The sequence below is a fragment of the Oncorhynchus kisutch genome, linkage group LG28 (genome assembly GCF_002021735.2).
Source record: "Oncorhynchus kisutch isolate 150728-3 linkage group LG28, Okis_V2, whole genome shotgun sequence".
NCBI lineage: Eukaryota > Metazoa > Chordata > Actinopteri > Salmoniformes > Salmonidae > Oncorhynchus > Oncorhynchus kisutch.
The window spans coordinates 39,538,076-39,559,144 of NC_034201.2; the positions used below are offsets into that span (position 1 = coordinate 39,538,076).

The 21,069-nt window shown below is 43.6% G+C and overlaps 1 protein-coding gene across 1 annotated transcript in view; it reads right to left on the reverse strand.

The window, feature by feature from the left end:
- The window catches only part of LOC109872855 (gamma-aminobutyric acid receptor subunit beta-2), a 105,943-nt gene that overhangs the window by 34,938 nt on the left and 49,936 nt on the right, over positions 1-21,069 (reverse strand). The window contains exons 4-5 of the mRNA XM_020464221.2: positions 16,362-16,582; positions 2,401-2,483 (exon numbers count right to left, since the gene is read on the reverse strand). Of these exons, the coding sequence (XP_020319810.2) occupies positions 2,401-2,483; positions 16,362-16,582 (304 nt within the window). The remainder of the gene's footprint in view (positions 1-2,400; positions 2,484-16,361; positions 16,583-21,069) is intronic.

A 21,069-nucleotide genomic window follows, 5' to 3' on the forward strand; every position in this document is an offset into this window, starting at 1 on the left:
GAGGGACAAAAAAATTACAACAAAATCTACGGACTAAAAAACTGACATGGGCTAGTTTATCTGGACATTTCCGACAAGTTAGAAATACTGTAGGTCTCTAAGGTATGCAAGGACTAACATGACAAGAGGAACTGATGATGCACTACCCAACTTCTTGTCCATTCTACTATTACAACTTTCAAGAGTAATTTTAAAGCCGAACTGAATTATAAAATACTACTTAATCAGCATCTCATTTCCCATTTCAACACCCACTTCCTAGGGGACTTTAAATTGGGATTTACAACATGCCCTTTGAGTATGTTTCTTCCCTCCTATTCTGTTTTATTCAATAGGCAGCAGACCTTTACAAGTTACAAAACAAGAACATTATGATTCATGTTATATCAATGCTTCTTTGTATGGTAATTGAATAATTATAATAAATGTTGGGGTTTTGTTTCCAGCACGATGCGGCAACAATAACCTTTCCTGGAAAACGTCATATTCTGCATTTAAAGGATGCTAATTAAATCAGGTTCAGCTATTTAGTTTTAGTCCAAAACAATTACACAACTAATTTGAATTTTATGAAAATCTGACATAAAATAAAAAACACTTGAAAGTTCTGCTTCTACAGTCAAAGCTGGTTAAGGGAGATAGGTGCAATCAACCTGTCATGCTCCCTAGAAAAAAATGCGAGAGAGAGAGAGAGAGAGAGAGAGAAATATGGGGGGAGATAAAGAGAAATATGGGGGGAGATAAAGAGAAAGAGAAGAGGGGAATAAGGACAAGATAGACCAGGACGGCTGCCAAGTTGGAAAGGCAGCACATCAGATCACAAAGGTGTCGGGTCTACAGAGCCAGAGCCCACGTCACATTGCAGCTTCACAAACTCTGAATCCAGCAGCACAGATGAAACAGGAGAGGCCTCAGGTGTTTAAAAAAAACTTTATCAGGGAGAGATGCATTACATATTCGCTTCACACTGTCACTGTTGTGCCCGGCAATAAGTCAGCCACTAAAATTAAGCGGAAGGCTATGTGTTATAGAGCTCAATGTTGAATAACTAAGTGTCCTGTGAGGATCACTGTCCCTGGCTGTAATGCCTTCAGTCACTGAGCCATATCCAGGATCACACTGGAACTAACGTTTGCCTCCCCAAAATCTATACCTGACAAAGTCAAAACAGGTCACAATTAGATTTGACTAGGCCATTTGTGTTCACAATGGTTGCACAATGTTCTTGGGTTCTGTCAAGATGAAAGTGAACATATTAGGATAATGCAAACATAGTGCTGTTACCTCATGCTTTTGTGTTGCGTGACCTCTCAAATTGTAGATTCATTGAAGAGGAGAAGAAGATAACGGATATTTTTTATTGAAACATTTGTTTTCTATTTAGATTTATTCAAGTGATTAGTGTTAATGTCAATGACTAAATTAGATGTATTAAAGCCCCATGCAGTCTTTGTAAATGTATTTTTAAATCACTGTATGTCTAATAAAACACTGTGTTTATTTAATGAAAATAACTCCAAAGTACTTGTTCTTGTTAATTTCCCTGAGATATTGACATATACAGTACATATTGGCTGATAGGATGGTCTAGAGCCCACCCCTTTACCCAGATGCACAGTCCTTTGTCTTTTGTAATCAGATCACATAGTGATGTCGTGACGTAGGCCAAACGTTCCATGCCACCTGAACAGGCTGAAATTACAGGCATTTCTTTCAAACAGCTCTTACACAAAAGGGCATTATTATCATTTTCATAATTCCAGTGTTATTTCCACCTCATAGTGCGAAAATGTCATCTAAATATAAAACCAGTTTTTAACTCCACTGCCCCTTAAAGGTTAATGAAAGCCCTTAAAGCATTTACCAAGCTGTTGAGAAAGGAGTACACTTTTCAATAAAGCAGCATATAAAGTAGACCTTGGTAGCCTTTTGTCTTAATATCTGTACATCATTGTAATGCAGAAATCCCAGAATCTCTGAAGTGATGCAACATAGTATTCTTGAATTGGGTGCTTTAGGTTTCACTGACAAATCTACTGACAGGAAACACTATTAATTTCCCCTCATGAGGATTCATTTACTGTACATGCCCATGAGTAGTTTTCAATGCTTGAGATATTATTGTGTTCTAGTAACTGACTTGAAGTTGTGGATTCCTTATACATACAGAACTAGTACAGACCATTGGTTTGGCACAGGTTGTTTCCCATTCATATAAATTCAAATAAAATTGTTGAATTGAAAGTGAGAAAGATAGATCAACTGAAATGTAATTGAGTTGAATTTAAAGTGAGGAAGATAGATCAAATGAAATTGAATTGAATTGAATTGAAAGCGAGAAAGATAGATCAAATGAAATGTAATTGAGTTGAAATGAAAGCGAGAAAGATAGATACTCACAGCTCTCTATCTCCAGTGTGCAGTTTTGTTCGTCCAGCGGATATCGTCTCAGGTCCATCATACAAGCTGCTGTAGTGGTGATCCTGAAGGGGAAAAAGACATTGTCAAGAGTCAGTACAGACCAAGGATGTCATTTTGAAGGTTCAGGTGGTATTGCCGATGGATCCCAACTTCACGCTGTACTTTCTTAAGTGAAGCTTTAGGACCAAGGAACCTGGGCCAAGTAGCATTAATTATTAGCTACAATCAAAATCTCAATCAGTATCTGGTGCCTGTGTCTAGCAGATAACTACATCCTTGAAGCAAAGGCACATATGGCTACTTAATGGCTTTTTATAGCAGCGTCAGGAGGTTCTTCATAATCTATTGCTCTCATATCTTGTCAGTGCACAGATAAAGTTAATAGTGTGATGAAGTCGACAATAACCATGAGCTGATATCGATCCCCAGTTAAATTAACGTTGGGTAAATCTCTAGATTATCTCCACCTTGTTTAGCAGCTACAGTATATCACTGCTGCAGCAGCACTTCCAGCAAGATATTAGACAATTCAAATAAAGAGCTAACTCATTTTCAATGTTTCCCAGACAGGTGGCAATGAAAGAAAACACGAACAACCTGGGATTTAACAGCAATGGACTTCGCGGAACTAACCGGTCTACAGTGGTGTTTCTGTAAATAGAACAGGTGAGTAAAGCCTACAGCTGCACGCCTCAATATTCACTTTTCCTCTAGCCAACTCTCATTATGCAGTAGCCTGTGATGTCAGATAAATAAGCACTACACGACTATAGAACCACTAAACAAGCCCTACGTGATTCTGCATCAGTGGGTGCAGCCCATGGATTTAAGGATTAAAAGGCCAAACCTAATCCTCGTCCTAGATTCTTAAAATAATCCAACTGTACAAGTTCCCTTTACCTGGGAGGTGAATCACACACTAGCTCACGACAGGGATTCCCAGGCCAGCTACTGATAATAGCCCCACGCTATCTATATTCCAGAAAGATTTGTCATTTAAGCAAATGCTCTTATCCAGAATGAGTTACAGAGGTGATTGCATACATTTTTCATACTTTTTCATAATTATGGTCTTCAGTCAACTAATTAGCTGAATCAGGTGTGTTACTGAAGGCCTGGAATGAAGCCCAGATAACCAGTAGTTCTCCAGGACCAGTTGGAGAGCTCTAATGTAATCGGATCATAAGCGACCTTGTGGTCTAACTTATAAAAGCAATGCTGAAAGGGAATATATTATTCAAAATAACCTTAGCACATCAAATACGTTAATATGAAAGTAGAATTGCCTTGAGGTCATATGTGAAAGCATACTCTATGTATGTCAAAGGGTAGGCCTAAGCGTTCATGCTAGTAATTGTAAAAACTCTGGCTTACAGTCCATCTCTCATATTCTCACTGACAGAGCCCACTAACAAGACATAGATATCCCAGGGAGGCAAGAGATGAGGGTGATGGTGAGAGGACAAACTCTTTTCATCTTGTAAAGATCTCAGCTGCCAGAATCGGTTGAGTGGGAAGAGTGCCTTAGGTGGAAGTCTACTGGCACAACTCAACGAGAACAAAGAAAGTGGATGCCGTGAATACCTTGTGAAGAACATGTTGAGATCTCGAAGTCAACTTCTCGTGCCCTCTAGTCAGTGTTGTGAAGATAACTTAATGACTGGAAATTAACTTGAAAAACAGAGCCTCATCGTACAGTAGAAAATATTGCAAATAGTTCTCTGCAAATGTGTAGCCTCCTGTAAAAACTGTCTGATGTGTGTTTTAAATATTTACTGCTTTAATATCCAGATTATTAACATAAATGTCCATTTCTTCTCTTGCAGTGTTCATTATCACCAGCATTAAAGATCACTCAGGGAAGTCCTTCAAATGACAAATGGAAATCATATAACCCTGGAAAGGTGTGGAATGGATCTAGTTATAGGCCCCAGCTGCCAAACCACCATTAAACCTGAGCACTAATTATTTTAGAGGCCAAATCCTGGTAGGCATAAAGAAGGTTGTCCAATCAAAAATGCATATTTTGGCCAATGGTAAAATAATATGTTAATTGTGTAGATAATCCTCTAAGAAAACCGATGGTCCAAACGTCATGTCTCATAATCGGTCTTAAAAGTGATTGGGGTTTTTACTCTTGCATGATGGCAAAAATGAGGGTGACTGAAGTTAGCAAGTTGTACAGCATCACCTCAGCTAGGCTGGATGCTGTGCGAGAATAAAGGCTTTTTGACTCACTTTCCCGTTGAACTCATCTTCCTTCTTGAATCCACAGGACATAAAACAATAAAAAGGTACGATAGATTTTGAGACATGACATTTTAGTTTACACTTCATATTAATGACAATGTCCTGTTCCTTTTAGAAGGCTTCTCACAAAAACAAGGGTATCTGTCACGCCCTGAAATTACAGAGACGTTTTATTTCTCTATTTGGTTAGGTCAGGGTGTGATTTGGGTGGCATTCTATGTTTTGTATTTCTTAGTTTTTGGCCGCGTGTGGTTCCCAATCAGAAGCAGCTGTCTATCGTTGTCTCTGATTCGGAATCATACTTAGGCAGCCTTTTTCCCACCTATGTTGTGGGTAATTATTTATTTTCTGTGTGTGTTTGTGTGCGCCACGGTCGCGTCACGGTCGTGTCAGATCGTGTCGGTTTCTGTTTACCTGTTTTTTTGGTGAAAGTTTCACTTTATTAAAAGATGTGGAATTACATGCACGCTGCTCTTTGGCTCATCTATGACAGGGAGTTTGAAGACAGTGAACGTGACAGTATCTCTGTGAAATTTTAATGGAGCAGTGTGCATACAGCAAGCCTTTTATTTTCAAAGCCTTTTACATTCAATTCAGCTCATGTCATGCTAATTTAGCTTTTTGCGACATGCGGAAATAATTTTGAACACCTCACGTGAAATCCTCAAAAGTTGCTGCGAAAAAGCGGCACCGTTCTGTCAACAGAGCCCGGTGCTTACAAACGGATGTATTAGGTCACGAAATCTGACATTTTGGATATGCTTTTGAACAATTCAGAACATGAATAATCCTATTTGTCTTGGAAAATATATTTTATAACATAAGGTAGTGAAATTTCATCACCAAAGCTGGTTTTCACCCACACTGAGCAGAGTAGGTGGACACCCTACACAAAGATCTATAAGTGTATAGATTAAAATCTTCAGTCCATCTGGGGTGACCTGTCATTTCAACTCGTTTCTTGTTATGAGGTCATTTTTCAACCAGTTTTGCCCGCTGAGATGTTAAGCACACTAGTCTGCTGACTCTGATCACATAAACAAACTCACATTTTCCACAGTCTGTGTATGTGTTTGTACACACTCCTATTTGTAAGCCAAATGTCTGACCTACTGTGATGTTCTTTTAGAAAACACAATGCACTCTGAACGCATATTTAATTGGCTTTTAGGGTTGTGAATACTTGGCCGCCTTAGTTTACCCAGACTGAGTAGAATATTTTGAGAAATGTATTCAAACGGGAACTTTGGAGACTTGTCAAACATTTATGCAAGCTCTTGTGTGACCCAAGGGGGACAGGGCACCTTAAAAGCAAATGACTCTCTGTCTCTGTATACTGGGGAACACTCTGCCCTGTTGCAACTGGTTCAGAAACCTTGGGAGAGCTCTAGTTTGTGAAATTCAGACTCAAATACTGAATATATTGCATGTTTAAATTAACATTTGGTTGTTTTTAAAATTAGTTATTTAGTGCCAACACAGGGGACTTTTTATATTTGTACAAGGGGCCTGCCTGTAAGTAAGACAGAATGGTTACTTTTCTTATAACTAGGGACCAGAGTTGTTCTTGATCAGGTTGGTGGTCAGGAGAAATCTCTGGCCGGAACAAAGTCAATCATCCACAGAGGGCAGGGCAGTCTTTATCATACTGGAACTGGTCCGAGTCCTACACTGTAATACCAGACATGAGTGAATAGATAAGGTCAGTGTATTCATCAGGCAGAAGCAGGAACAGAAGGAGTTGATAGATGGTGAGTTATAGGGAGTCACTCTCTCTGGCTGTGGTCTTGCGTGAGAAGGTGGATGCCCACAGTGGGTGCTGCCAGCCAGCCACGGATCTGCACGGCACCATGGGTAATCGTCTAAGCACACCTGACGACACTGATACATCCTGGCCAGCGGAGAGGCTCAACTTGGAGCCCAATCTGTGGTACAGCGGAGCGATAATCACCTCCTCCCTGCCTCCTTCACACTTGTCCCTCTATATCACCCACCATCGTCCCTAGACTGCAGCCGAGCTGAGGCAAGGTCGATGCATCCTTCAGCTCTGCTCCACCACAGGAGTGAGCATAGGGTACAACACCCTCCATCTCTAGACACAGTCTGGAGATCTGGGCCAAGAATCACAGTCTGGAGAGCTGGGCCAAGAATCTACTATAAGTTAGTATATTGGTCAACCACTAGTTGATTTCAAGTACCAGTAACTGGGCCATCTGGGTGCGCTTGGGCCTTTTCTTCATATTTCCCATTAATCAGAATGACGGGTGTTCTCTCATACCCTATTTCAGGTAGCTACATAGTTGGCGTTAGCGAGCAGGTCATTATTAGCTAATTTGCCACAAATTAAATATGTATTACCATTGAATTATGTGGTGTTCTTGCGCACATTCAGGGGGCACACTTATAGTCGTGTTCTTTAGAATAGCACATTTTAGTGAACACATTGTTCCTCATCACCGTCCTTCTCTACCAGAGAGATAACAGGCAACTTATTTGAGATCATGAAAGCAGACCAAAGAATGGTTGATTGATGCTCTCACAGTGGTAGCAAAGCGAAAATACTTTTGCATGAGTAAGCGGCTGTCAAACCTACATCATCACATGATGAAGGGTTTCAAGTGTAACATTTACATGCCGCAGAACGTCCCTTTATGGTACTTGTGATGAGAAAACATCTCATTTCAATACACTGAACACCTACTGTACTCTATTGTACCTATGTCCCCACTGGACTACACAGTGAGAGGGATTGGGGTTCTGTGAAATAGATCATCAGACAGTGGAGTGTCCCATCAGATAATCTCCCACCAGGGAAACAGAAAACTAGGCCTGCAGATTCCCCATCTGATGTCACTTCGCCTGTCAATTGCCTTTGTTTATTTCTCTCAGATAATGTAGCACTGATCTACAGCACTAGAGAAAAGGTTCCAGATATCAATCACAACTCGATACCTTGACCTATCATTAGTCTGATATAAGCACCCTCCTGCCAAAATAGATATGTTAAACAGAAGCGTACAGAAGGGAGTATGGCAGTGATTTGAGGTCACACAGATTGGGGTTGTATTTCTGTGTTTTTATTATTTTCGTGTTTTATTGAACATTTATTGAACTAGGCAAGTCAGTTAGGAACAAATTATTACCAATGGCGGCCTACCAAAAAGAAAAAGGCCTCCTGCGGGGACGGGGGCTGGGATTTAAAATAAAAAAATTAATAAAATATAAATATAGGACAAGACACACATCACGACAAGAGAGACCTAAGACAACAACATAGCAAGGCAGTAACACATGACAACACAGCATGGTAGCAACACAACAGGACAACAACATGGTAGCAACACAATATAGTTGCAGCACAAAACATGGTACAAACATTATTGGGTACAGACACCAGCACCAAGGGCAAGGTAGAGACAACAATACATGAAAGCAGCCTCAACTGTCATTAAGAGTGTCCATGATTGAGTCTTTGAATAAAGACATTGAGATAAAACTGTCCAATTTGAGTGTTTGTTGAATCTCTTCCAGTCGCTAGCAGCAGCAAACTGAAAAGAGGAGCGACCCAGGGATGTGTGTGCCTTGGGGACCTTTAACAGAATGTGACTGGCAGAACGGGTGTTGTATGTGGAGGATGAGGGCTGCAGTAGATATCTCAGATAGGGGGGAGTGAGGCCTAAGAGGGTTTTATAAATAAGCAGCAACAGTGGGTCTTGCGACGGGTATACAGAGATGACCAGTTTACAGACTGTTACTCTTATATCGCCTCAAGGGGCTAAGTGAAAGCAGAAAGGTGATGTACAGTACACCGAAGCTCTGTTTCTGTAGGTGCAGTAGAAGGTAAAGTCCCAGTGCAGTCAAAAACATGATTTCCTGTGTTTTATATATACTGTATTTCCAACAGGATGGAATAATACTATGAAATTGTGAAAATTATGATAATGCTGTTTCAGCCTGTTTTGGTGGTATGGAGTATTTTTGGTAGGATGGAGTTTAAATGAGATAATAGACCAATAACCAAGAGAGTTCCAAACCTCTCTGACAATAACAATTTCCCCCTCCCCACTCAGACCACTCCCAGACTGTCCCAGCTAAAAATTCTTGCTTAAGAAATTGCTTTTTGCTGAGAAGCTATTTTTGTTACTTTTTTGCAATTTTAATTGAAAACAATCACTGCAAGGTACTTACTTAATTCATACCAAGAGATATTGAGATAAAAACAGCTACATTGGACCTGTAACAGGCCAAACTCTCGCATAACACAGAGAGTCTTGTCACAAAGCCAGTTAATATCAATGAAGAAATGAAAAAATATATATATTGCTTGCTGTTTCAAATTACACACTCCAGACGTTTTGCACCCAGGAGTGTGCATGTTCCTTAAAGCCTCCAAGGTTGAGATGGATGTTCTCTTTCCGCCTGCGGTCACCCTGTCTTTGTCAGCAGTAATTTCCCTTTGATGCATCTTTTGAAGGTTTCTGACTTCCAAGTGTTTAACCAAGGAGCAAATTGCCGGTTACTTGCCAGAAACTTTCTGATCTCTGTGTCAAGATGGATTCAATGGGGTAGAACTTAAGCAAGCGCCTTTGGCACAGTCTACAAAGGAATGTGGACACATACAGTACAGTGGTAGGCCAGTGGTAGGCCAGTGGTGTGCGTGTGTGTGTGCGCGCGTGCGTGCGCACGTGAATGTTTTGTGTGTCTCTGTGAATATTTGTTTTAAGTATTCATTTTAAGTATCATTTTAACGTTTCCAACATAACCCTTGGTTGCTTGGTTACTGACTTGCTTATGGTAGTCCATCGTATTCGATGATGACTTCCACTTCTGAGTTAACGATGAATCCTTTGGTGACTGTAGAGTCCAATCATAGCCCTGTGCAGCTGGCTTGTAAGGGTCTGATTAAGGGCTCCCGGTGCATTCACTCTTGCCCCATCACCAGACACCCCAACTCGGACTTTAGTCCGGTTTCCGGTTGATGGCTGGTTGATGGCTTCACCGAGGTCAGAAGTGGATAACCGTGCAAAATAAATTATTTAATGTGCCGCTGAGGGTGCGCCTTCTCCAACAGCACTACTTCACTGCAGGAAGGTGAAATTCCAGTGGCAAGGACGACCAGTATCTTCCACAGCTGAAGGAGGCTGCCGGAACACCAGTCTGTCGCTAGCCTTCCCTAGCGTTCCCTAGCCTTCCCTAGCCTTTGTCGTACAAGACTAGCGCACAAGGCAGCGGGATGGTGGTTGATGGCTACTAGGACATGTCCACACAGATGCATCTCTGGGGCCAACTGCTGCTCCGAGATCCCCTGCCAGTTAGCCTGGAGTTTCAAGACAACCAATTAACGTGTGGCGCCGCGAGGAGGTCCGACGGGAGTCTTAGTCATTAAGAGACTTTGTACCAACAAGGGCAGACTTGTGCATAAAGCTGCTCCCCAATTCACCACAAGGGCTAGCCGGCGACAGCGAGCTGTAAGCAAGAGTACCCAAGCAACTGGTAAGCGGGCATACAACTAACCTCTGCCTAGGCACTACTGCACTAGACACGTCACATGCACCCTGCAGTTGCTGGCTGGTTACTGACTACAAGCGGTGCCAACTGAGCCCCATATGGCTGTCCACCTACTGTGACCTCAAATGCCAGATGGCGCGATGGGACACTGGCACAGGCTCAGTGTACTCTGTGTACAGTGTGGGATCTCACTAGGATCCAGAACCCCACTGGAGCTTCAGAAGTTTGAGGTCAGAGCAGAGGCCTCAAGGAGGAAGAGGGACCAGGGCCGTAGGGGAAGGAAAGAGAGAACAAACAGAACAAACAGATTCCACACGTCCCATCAGCTCACTTCTACTGCTGTCTGTTCTAGTTTCACACACAGGTATCAGCACGTCTCCCCTGGACATATTTTCACACCATATTGAGGTCATTGTGTGTGGTCACCTTGGGTTTCCTACTGCTGGTCTGTTCTGATGACTGTTTGTGACATGGGTTAATGTTATTTCTCATGGATAGACAACACAAACCTGTCCAATGCTAAAGCGTCATTCCCCATTCTATGAGAGCAAATACATCATTATTACAGATGTAGGATCTTAATTTGAGCCAAAATCCTTCAGCAATAGGACATGTGAATTATTATGTGGAATATAATTAAAGAACATTTTTGTAGTCTGAAATTTCAAACTTCAAACTTCTGACGCCTTTTTAAAAATCAAATACACTACACATTTTTACATTTGCTGCTATGCAGGAAGGTGCTGCTGCAACAGGACAGTCAAATTAAGATCCTACACCTGTAACATCTGTAACATACATTCTGAATTCAAATCAAATCAAATGTTGTTTCTCAAACGCGCCAAATACAACAGGTTCACCTTACAGGGAAATGCTTACTTACAAGCTCTTAACCAACAATGCAGTTTTAAGAAAAATACCCCCCAAAAATTAAGAAATAAAAGTAACAAATAATTAAAGAGCAGCAGTAAATAACAAAAGCGAGGCTACAGGGGGTACTGGTACAGAGTCAATGTGATGGGGGCACCGGTTAGTCGAGGTAATTGAGGTAATATGTACATGTAGGTCGAGTTATTCAAGTGGCTATGAATAGAAAATAACAGAGAGTAGCAGCAGCATAAAATAGGGGGGGGGGGGGGGGGGGGCAATGCAAATAGTCTGGGTAGCCATTTGATTAGATGTTCAGGAGTCATATGGATTGGGGATAGAAGCTGGATTGGCGATTGGGGATAGAAGCTGTTTAGAAGCCTGTTGGACCTAGACTTCGCACTCTGGTACCGCTCGCCGTACGAGTGCTACAGGTCGGTAGTCATTTAGGCAGGTTACCTTAGTGTTCTTGGGCACAGGGACTATGGTGGTCTGCTTGAAACATGTTGGTATTACAGACAGGGAGAGGTTGAAAATGTCAGTGAAGACACTTGCCAGTTGGTCAGTGCATGCTTGGAGTACATGTCCTAGTAATCCGTCTGTCCCTGCGGCCTTGTGAATGTGGCCCTGTTTAAAGGTCTTACTCACATTGGCTGCGGAGAGCGTGATGTCCGGAACAGCTGATGCTCTCATGCATGTTTCAGTGTTACTTGCCTCGAAGCAAGTATAGAATAAATTTATCTAGACTGGTAGGCTCGTGTCACTGGGCAGCTCTCGGCTGTGCTTCCTTTGTAGTCTGTAATAGTTTGCAAGCCGAGCCGCTCTTGATGCTGGTGATTCTCTGGTCCACCTCTACACAGACGGCACCATTCTGTATGCTTCTGGCCCTTCTTTGGACACTGTGCAAGTGTGGCCTCCAACTGCTCTTAAAGGCAAGTAAAACTAAATGCATGCTCTTCAACCGATCGCTGCCCGCACCTGCCTACCCGTCCAGCATCACTACTCTGGACGGTTTTGACCTAGAATTTGCCCCATATACTACCCACCACTGCGACCTGTATGCACTCGTTGGCTGGCCCTCGCTTCATATTCGTTGCCAAACCCACTGGCTCCAGGTCATCTACAAGACTTTGCTATGTAAAACCCCACCTTATCTCAGTTCACTGGTCACCATTGCAGCACCCACCCGCAGCACGCGCTCCAGCAGGTATACTTCACTGGTCATCCCCAAAGCCAATTCTTTCTTTGGCCGCCTTTCCTTCCAGTTCTCTGCTGCCAATGACTGGAACAAACTGCAAAAATCACTGAAGCTGGAGACGTATATCTCTAAATTTAAGCATCAGCTGTCAGAGCAGCTTACTGTACCTGTAAATAGCTGTACCTGTACCCAGCCCATCTGTAAATAGCACACCCAACTACCTCATCCTCATATTGTTATTTTTTACTCTTTTGCACCCCATTATCTCTACTTGCACATCATCATCTGCACATCTATCACTCCAGTGTTAATGCTAAATTGTAATTATTTCGCCTCTATGGCCTATTTATTCCCTTACCTGTCACACCCTGACCATAGTTTGCTTTGTATGTTCTATGTTACAACAACCACGCTGCGTTTTGGTCCGCCTCTCCTTCAACAGAAGAATCCCGTGACATTACCTCCCTAATCTTACAACATTTGCGCACACTGTGCATAGATTTTTCAATTGTGTTATTGACTGTATGTTTGTTTATTCCATGTGTAACTCTGTGTTGTTTTTGTCTCACTGCTTTGCTTTATCTTGTCCAGGTCGCAGTTGTAAATGAGAACTTGTTCTCAACTGGCCTACAGGGTTAAATAAAGGTGAAATAAAGTTTAAATTTAAAAGAAATCCCGGAACATATTCCAGTCTGTGCTAGCAAAACAGTCCTGTAGCTTAGCATCTGCTTCATATGACCACTTATTTATGGACCGAGTCACTGGTGCTTCCTGCTTAAATATTTGCTTGTAAGCAGGAATCAGTAGAATAGAATTCTGGTAAAATTTTCCAAATGAAGGGCGAGGGAGAGCTTTGTAAGCGTCTCTGTGAGTGGAGTGAAGGTGGTCTAGAGTTGTTTTCCCTCTGGTTGCATATTTAACATGCTGGTAGAAATGAGGTAAAACTGATTTAAGTTTCCCTGCACTAGTCCCCGGCCACTAGAAGCACCGCCTCTAGATGAGCGTTTTCCTGATTGCTTATGGCTCATTGAGTGCGGTCTTAGTGCCAGCATCAGTTTGTGGTGATAAATAGACAGCTACAAAGAATATAGATGAAAACTCAAACATTTTCACTGTGCATTCTGTCATCTTCTAAGGAGCGAGAGAGACTTCTATTTTACCTCAAGTCACCCCCGGTGCTGGGCACATGCAGTGCTAGCAGTACTATCAATTCTCCATATTTTCTCTCTATACTTCTTTAGTTTTTCTTGGACTAGTGTGCTTTGTGCTCCTCTGCAGTAACTCAGAGAACAGCTACTTGAACAAAGAGCAATCATGTTCAAAACCACAGACTGTACTGTAGCCGATCGAAGCTTGTACAAACTTACAGAAAGGCACCTTCCTTTTAACTTCGCAAATTCTGTTGTTTTCTCTTTTCAATGACTTTCGTTTGAAAAGTCAATGAGCATCTTTATTGTTGAGTTGGAGCTATATACATTCCTTTGATGGAGTGAATTTCAATTTTCAATATCAATCCAGGCTGCAAGTTATATCGGTAGCAAAAACACTGTCTCTGAATGTCAACAAAAGGTGCCTCATGAAAACACATTGGAGCACAAAAGCCTGTGGTGTTCTCTTTGTAATCACTCTGCAGGCGAATTGGCGGCTCAATAGCGAATAAATTAGTTTGGCCAATTTGAAAATGTAGAATATTTGTGCACAGTGGCTGCATCAGCGATCAGGAAACACTAGACTTACTGAATCCAATTAAGATTCCAATTAAAGAGGCAGTGAGCAGTTGAAACAATGACAAAGCATGCTCCCCACCCCTGTTTTGGTAAAAATCTGAGGGATGGGGCTGGGCTGTCTCGGCTGGAGTCAGCCTAGCCCTGCCGAGCTAGGCTATCTCAAGCCGAACACATACGCAGACTTGAAACCCAGAGTTGTCTGTATTGCGGTATGGCCAATCATTTTGTGTCTACCTGTCCCTTCAAGGGACCTAGCTCATTCGTTGGAGTGATGGGTCTTAAAGATAATTGTTCTTTTCCCCTTACTCGCCCCCCTCTCCTCACGGATGTTACCCTGGTGTCCGAGCTGGGCATCCCCATTCAACCCCTCTCCATTCCCATAGGTGTTAGTGCACTGGACGGGCGCTCTATAGGCCGGGTCACCCACCAGACCACCCCCGTCAACCTACGAGTATCAGGGAACCACAGCGAGATGATTTCCTGCTTGTTGAGTCTCCGCAGGTTCCCGTGGTATTGGGATTGTCTTGGCTCCAGCGACACAATCCCTCCAATGACTGGGCTATTGGTGCCATCATGGGCTGAAGCCCATCCTGCCACACTCATTGCCTGAAGTCAGCTCTGTCTGCCCCGGGTCGCCTTCCTGGGGACTTGACCCAGACCTGTCTGCCTGCTCTGCAGAGAACCAGGACCTCCAGGAAGGTTTCAGTAAGGCCTGAGCCACTTCGCTTCCGCAGCACCGACCGGTATCCAAGAAGGTCAAGACTGAGGCACTGGTACGCCGCTATAGTGCCGCAGCTACACCCCCGGAAGACAACCCCCCCCCCCCCCCCCCGGTCCAAGATCATTAGCCCCTGCTCTTTGTCCTCTGTTGCTCCGTACCCTCCATATTTCTGTGTCTACAATCAAAAACATGTCCGACTGCCCCTTGTCTTCTGTTTCTAGGCCCATCCCTCCCCCTGTGTCTTCGATGGCCAGCCACCATACATGGTGAGAAGCCTCCTGAGGGTTCGACCATGGGGCAAGGGTTTCCAGTACCTAGTTGACTGGGAGGGTTATGGCCCGGAGGAGAGGTGCTGGGTTCCCGCTAAATACATTTTGAACCCAGCCCTCATCGCGACTTTCACCACCGGCACCCCAGTCAACCAGGTATCCACCCAGGTGGAACACCAGGTGGCGTCCCTAGAGGGGGGGGGGGAATACTGTCATGCCCTGATCTGTTTCACCTGTGCTTGTCTCCACCCCTCCAGGTGTCGCCCATCTTCCCCACTTATCCTCTGGGTTTTTATACCTGTGTTTTCTGTCTGTCTGTGCCAGTTGGCCAAGCTTACCAATGTTTGTCCTGTCCGCTCCTGTCTTTCCCCAGCCTCTCTTTTCTCGTCCTCCTGGTTTTTGACCCTTGCCTGTGCTGACCCTGTACCGGCTCGCCTGACCACTCTGCCTGAGCCTGCCTGCCGTCCTGTGTCTTTGCTCCACCTCTGGATTACTGAACTCTGCCTGTCAATGACCCTGAGCCTAACTGTCGTCCTGTACCTTTGCTCCTACTCTGGATTATCAACCCCTGCCTGCCTTGACCTGTTGTTTGCCTGCCCCTGTTTCAATAAACATTTTTAATTCACACAGTCTGTACTTGAGTCTTAACTTGATAACTGATAGCTTTAATAGGAGTGCTGCATGTAATCAGGAAGTAAGCTGGGTTATAGGATAGTAGAGGACAAGGTTTGCAGTTCCCTCTTGTCTGATAGGACTAGTCAGTTCAGTGAGAGATCAGATAGAGAGATTATTCTGGACCTCGAAAGGCTAATAACTTGAAGCTATCTAGCCTCAGCAATAATGTGGCTTCTATGGTCGACGCATGTAATAATCAATTAATCACTCCATGAAACAATCGTCTAATTGCTCTTTGTTGCAGAGGAATTACATAATGTGGCGTGTCGAACGCTAAGCCAACAACACATAGTGATAATAGTGCGGGGGTGGGAGTACGTATAGATGTGTGTTGTGTGTGTTTGTGTGTGTGTAGGGCAGGGCAGGGGGAAGATGGAACCTAGAGATACAGCGGACCACCCAACAATCTGACATCCACATCCAACCTGACCAATCCTCAAACAGGCTTTTCAGTTGACAGATGCTATTGTCTAGAGAATCCTGTCATTTGTTAAGATGAATCTGGGGAAAATTCAAGGATATGGACCATACACTCTCATACGGTTGGCTAGTTAGACGGATGACTATGAACGATGACTAAGTCAACTAGCTCACTAGGTTGCCTTCATTGGTTAGAGTTAGGGATAAGCCATATCCCTACCTTCATTTCAGATATCTGCGTAATTCTCCTAAGTAATGCCAAGTCATTTAAAAAAAGATGTATTATGAAACATTACAAACATTACCTCAGGCTATAGAGCACGGTTCCATCTGGATGGAGTCGAATCATTCTGTTTTTCACTGTGACACCATGGACAAAAGACTTCTTGTCATTTAGGAAGTAGGTGTCTGGGACCCACAGCTGATCCGCTACTCGGTTATCCAGGGTGAGATTGAGGGGAATCTCCGAGTAGGATAACCGCTTGTCTCGCCAAGCTTGCTGGAAATACATAGTCAATGTATAGTCCTGGGGGTGAGAGAGAGAGAGAGAGAGAGAGAGAGAGAGAGAGAGAGAGAGAGAGAGAGAGAGAGAGAGAATGAGAGGGAGAGAGAGACAGAGAGAGAGAGAGAGAGAGAGAGAGAGAGAGACAGAGACAGAGCGAGAGAGAGAGAGAGACAGAGAGAGAGAGAGACAGAGAGAGAGAGAGAGAGACAGAGAGACAGAGCGAGAGAGACAGAGAGAGAGACAGAGAGAGACAGAGAGACAGAGCGAGAGAGAGACAGAGAGAGAGAGAGAGAGAGAGAGAGACAGAGCGAGAGAGAGAGAGAGAGAGAGAGAGAGACAGAGAGAGAGAGAGAGAGAGAGAGAGACAGAGAGAGAGAGAGAGAGAGAGAGAGAGAGAGAGACAGAGACAGAGAGAGAGAGAGAGACAGAGCGAGAGAGAGAGAGAGAGAGAGAGAGAGACAGAGAGAGAGAGAGAGAGAGAGAGACAGAGAGAGAGAGAGAGAGAGAGAGAGAGAGAGACAGAGACAGAGAGAGAGAGAGAGACAGAGCGAGAGAGAGAAAGAGAAAGAGAGAGAGAGACAGAGAGAGACAGAGAGAGAGAGAGAGAGAGAGACAGAGCGAGAGACAGAGAGAGAGAGAGAGAGACAGAGCGAGAGACAGAGAGAGAGCGAGAGAGAGAGAGAGAGAGAGAGAGAGAGAGAGAGAGAGAGAGAGAGAGCGAGAGAGACAGAGAGAGAGAGAGAGAGAGAGAGAGAGAGAGAGAGAGAGAGAGAGACAGAGAGACAGAGAGACAGAGAGACAGAGAGACAGAGAGAGAGAGAATATTATATTATATAATATTATATACATATAGATTACTGAGGCCCAGGGATCAGGATGTTGGCCCCTTGTGTTCGAAGATCGTCCCACTACCTTTCAGATCACTTTCAATATTAGATGATGTTAACTTGAAAGCAGAGGGATCATGTCAGGTAAAGGGTGACTAAGTGGTTCAGGGAGGAGAAAGAGGGAGGAGTGAGAGGGAGAGAGAGAGAGAGGAGAGGGGAAAGAGAGAGGAAGAAGAGAGTGGGAGGAGAGAGTGTGTATGAACCAGGGGAGAATCATTCAAGTTAACTCGACATGAGTTGTGTCTTTTGTGGCCTGTGACCATGACTCTTTGACAGAATTCTAGACCTCTCTGTGACCCTCAAAACATTTATTTTAGCAATAAATTAATATTGGTTTTCAATGTTGTCTGCAACGACATAATACTACTGCAAACCTGCATAACAAATTCCACCATGCCCAAATAAAAAAAGCATGTTTTGATTTCAGTAGCAAATAGCCTAAAGTTTCAGACCATCCCTTGGCATTATACATTCTCATAAAATGTAGTCAAATAGATGGCTTTGCCTAAAAGCTGCCTGCACTGCATTGTAAAACAAGGTTTAAGCAAAAAATGTGTGTAAACACATTATATATACAAAAGCATGTGGACACCCCTTCAAATTCGTAGATTTGGCTATTTCAGGCACACCCGTTGCTGACTGGTGTATAAAATCGAGCACACAGCCATTCAAACTCCATAGACAAACTTTGGCAGTAGAATGACCTTACTGAAGAGCTCAGTAACTTTCAACGCAGCACCGTCATTGTATGGCACCGTTCCAACAAGTCAGTTCGTCAAATTTCTGCCCTGCTAGAGCTGCCCCAGTCAACTGTAACAGCCGAGTGCTGAAGTGTGTAGCGCGTAAAAAATTCACATTCACTACCGAGTTTCATACGGCCTCTAGAAGCAACGTCAGCAATATGGTATATGGTATGTGTATTGTACATCTGTGTACTGTAGATATATAGTATCATCAACAAGTTTAAGAGAAAAACAAGCTAAAAAATATGACCTAAAAAATACTGACTACTTCAGTTTTTTAACATCCTCAGTAACTTAGCCTGGTCCTGACTCCTCATTAGCAAGTTTATTGACTTGTGAGTTAATGCAAATTATTAACAATATTCTCCATTAAAACAACATTTGACAAAATTAGAGCTGAAGAGTCCTTTGCATTTCAGCTGAATAATCATGTGGGGTTAGTCAAGGAGCATTGCAAAATTGTCAGAGTGAATTTGGAACAAACCAACACCCTGCTCCTGTCACGCTAACAATAAGAAGCACAGCAATCCATCCATCCATGAAAAATAAACTTGGGGAGACTTGCTGTCTCGGGGCACTTTTGTCACGACTGGCTCATCTTCTCCCAACACAGGATCTCAGGCCGAGCATTCATTTTCCATATGCCTGTTGGTTGCGAATATGATGACATCTCTATATCTGCTGGGCTAAACGGACTGACAGGGAAGGGGGGCTTGAAAGCAAAGATTGTGCCAGTGAGCTATCGTCACGTGACTCACGCCCAGCATTTCACTCCATTTCTCCCCACATTAACTCAGTGTTTTGCTGCAAAGTTTGTTCCTAACATGTTTGCTGCCATAATGTTATCGCTAGTCCTGTAAAACATTGTGTATTGTAACATTGAAAGAACAAATGAGTCTGGTTATCATTATCATAGTTTTTTATGTTTGTCATTCCTTTTCCGGTTAATGTTTTCATTGTTTATCGTAAATCCCCTGTTTATATTGAGTTACGTGTTCATTGTTATGTCAATTGAGCAATAGTATTACATTCAAGGTGTGTTAACAGTGTCTATTAAAAGTACTAAAACGGGGCCAAACTAACCAGTCAGCCTGGACCTATATTAACACGGGGCCAAACTAACCAGTCAGCCTGGACCTATATTAACAAGGGGCCAAACTAACCAGTCAGCCTGGACCTATATTAACAAGGGGCCAAACTAACCAGTCAGCCTGGACCTATATTAACACGGGGCCAAACTAACCAGTCAGCCTGGACCTATATTAACAAGGGGCCAAACTAACCAGTCAGCCTGGACCTATATTAACAAGGGGCCAAACTAACCAGTCAGCCTGGTCCTATATTAACAAGGGGCCAAACTAACCAGTCAGCCTGGTCCTATATTAGCACGGGGCCAAACTAACCAGTCAGCCTGGTCCTATATTAACACGGGGCCAAACTAACCAGTCAGCCTGGACCTATATTAACAAGGGGCCAAACTAACCAGTCAGCCTGGACCTATATTAACACGGGGCCAAACTAACCAGTCAGCCTGGTCCTATATTAACACGGGGCCAAACTAACCAGTCAGCCTGGACCTATATTAACAAGGGGCCAAACTAACCAGTCAGCCTGGTCCTATATTAACAAGGGGCCAAACTAACCAGTCAGCCTGTTCCTATATTAACAAGGGGCCAAACTAACCAGTCAGCCTGGTCCTATATTAACAAGGGGCCAAACTAACCAGTCAGCCTGGTCCTATATTAACAAGGGGCCAAACTAACCAGTCAGCCTGGACCTATATTAACACGGGGCCAAACTAACCAGTCAGCCTGGTCCTGTATTAACACGGGGCCAAACTAACCAGTCAGCCTGGTCCTATATTAACAAGGGGCCAAACTAACCAGTCAGCCTGGACCTATATTAACAAGGGGCCAAACTATCCAGTCTGCCCGGTCATGGGCCAAAGGTAAGTAAGGGCACAGGAAATGGAGACACTTGTGTGTCTGCGGTTGAGGATAACATACAGTACTGTTCTAAACAGGCCACTGCACGTGCAGCCTCCCAACACTTGAGATAAATCCCAGTTGATCAGACGTTATGTAGTATGTGAAGACTCCATGGCAGCAAAGCCCAGCTCATGTTGTTAGTCACGCGAGTGAACGCAGCGAGCGATATTACATGTCCCTCTCCACTCATCAATACACACTAGCATCTAATCAAATCAAATCAAATGTCATTTGTCACATGCACCGAATACAACAGTGAAATGCTTACTTACAAGCTTTTAACCAACAATGCAGTTTTAAGAAAGATTTTTTTTTAATTAAAGAGCAGCAGTAAAATAACAGTAGCAAGGCTATATACAGGGGGTACCGGTACAGAGTCAATGTGGGGGGCAAAGGTCAGTCAAGGTACTTGAGGTAATATGTACGTAGGTAGAGTTAAAGTGACTATGCATAGATAATAAACAGAGAGTAGCAGCAGCATAAAAGAGGGGGTGTGGGGGGACAATGCAAATGGTCCAGGTAGCCATTTGATTAGCAGTTCAGGAGTCTTATGGCTTGGGGATTGAAGCTGTTAAGCTGTTAAGAAGGCATTTGCACGCGTACCGTGCGGTAGCAGAGAGAACAGTCTATGACTAGCGTGGCTGGAGTTTTTGCCAATTCCTCTGATACTGCCTGGTATAAGAGGTTCTGGATGGTAGAAAGCTTGGCCCCAGTGATGTACTGGGCCGTACGCACTACCCTCTGTAGTGCCTTGCGGTCGGAGGCCGAGCTGTTTCCATACCAGGCAGTGATGCAACCTCTTGATGGTGCAGCTGTAGAACTTTTTGAGGATCTGAGAACGCATGCCAAATCTTTTCAGTCTCCTGAGGGGGAATAGGCTTTGTCGTGAC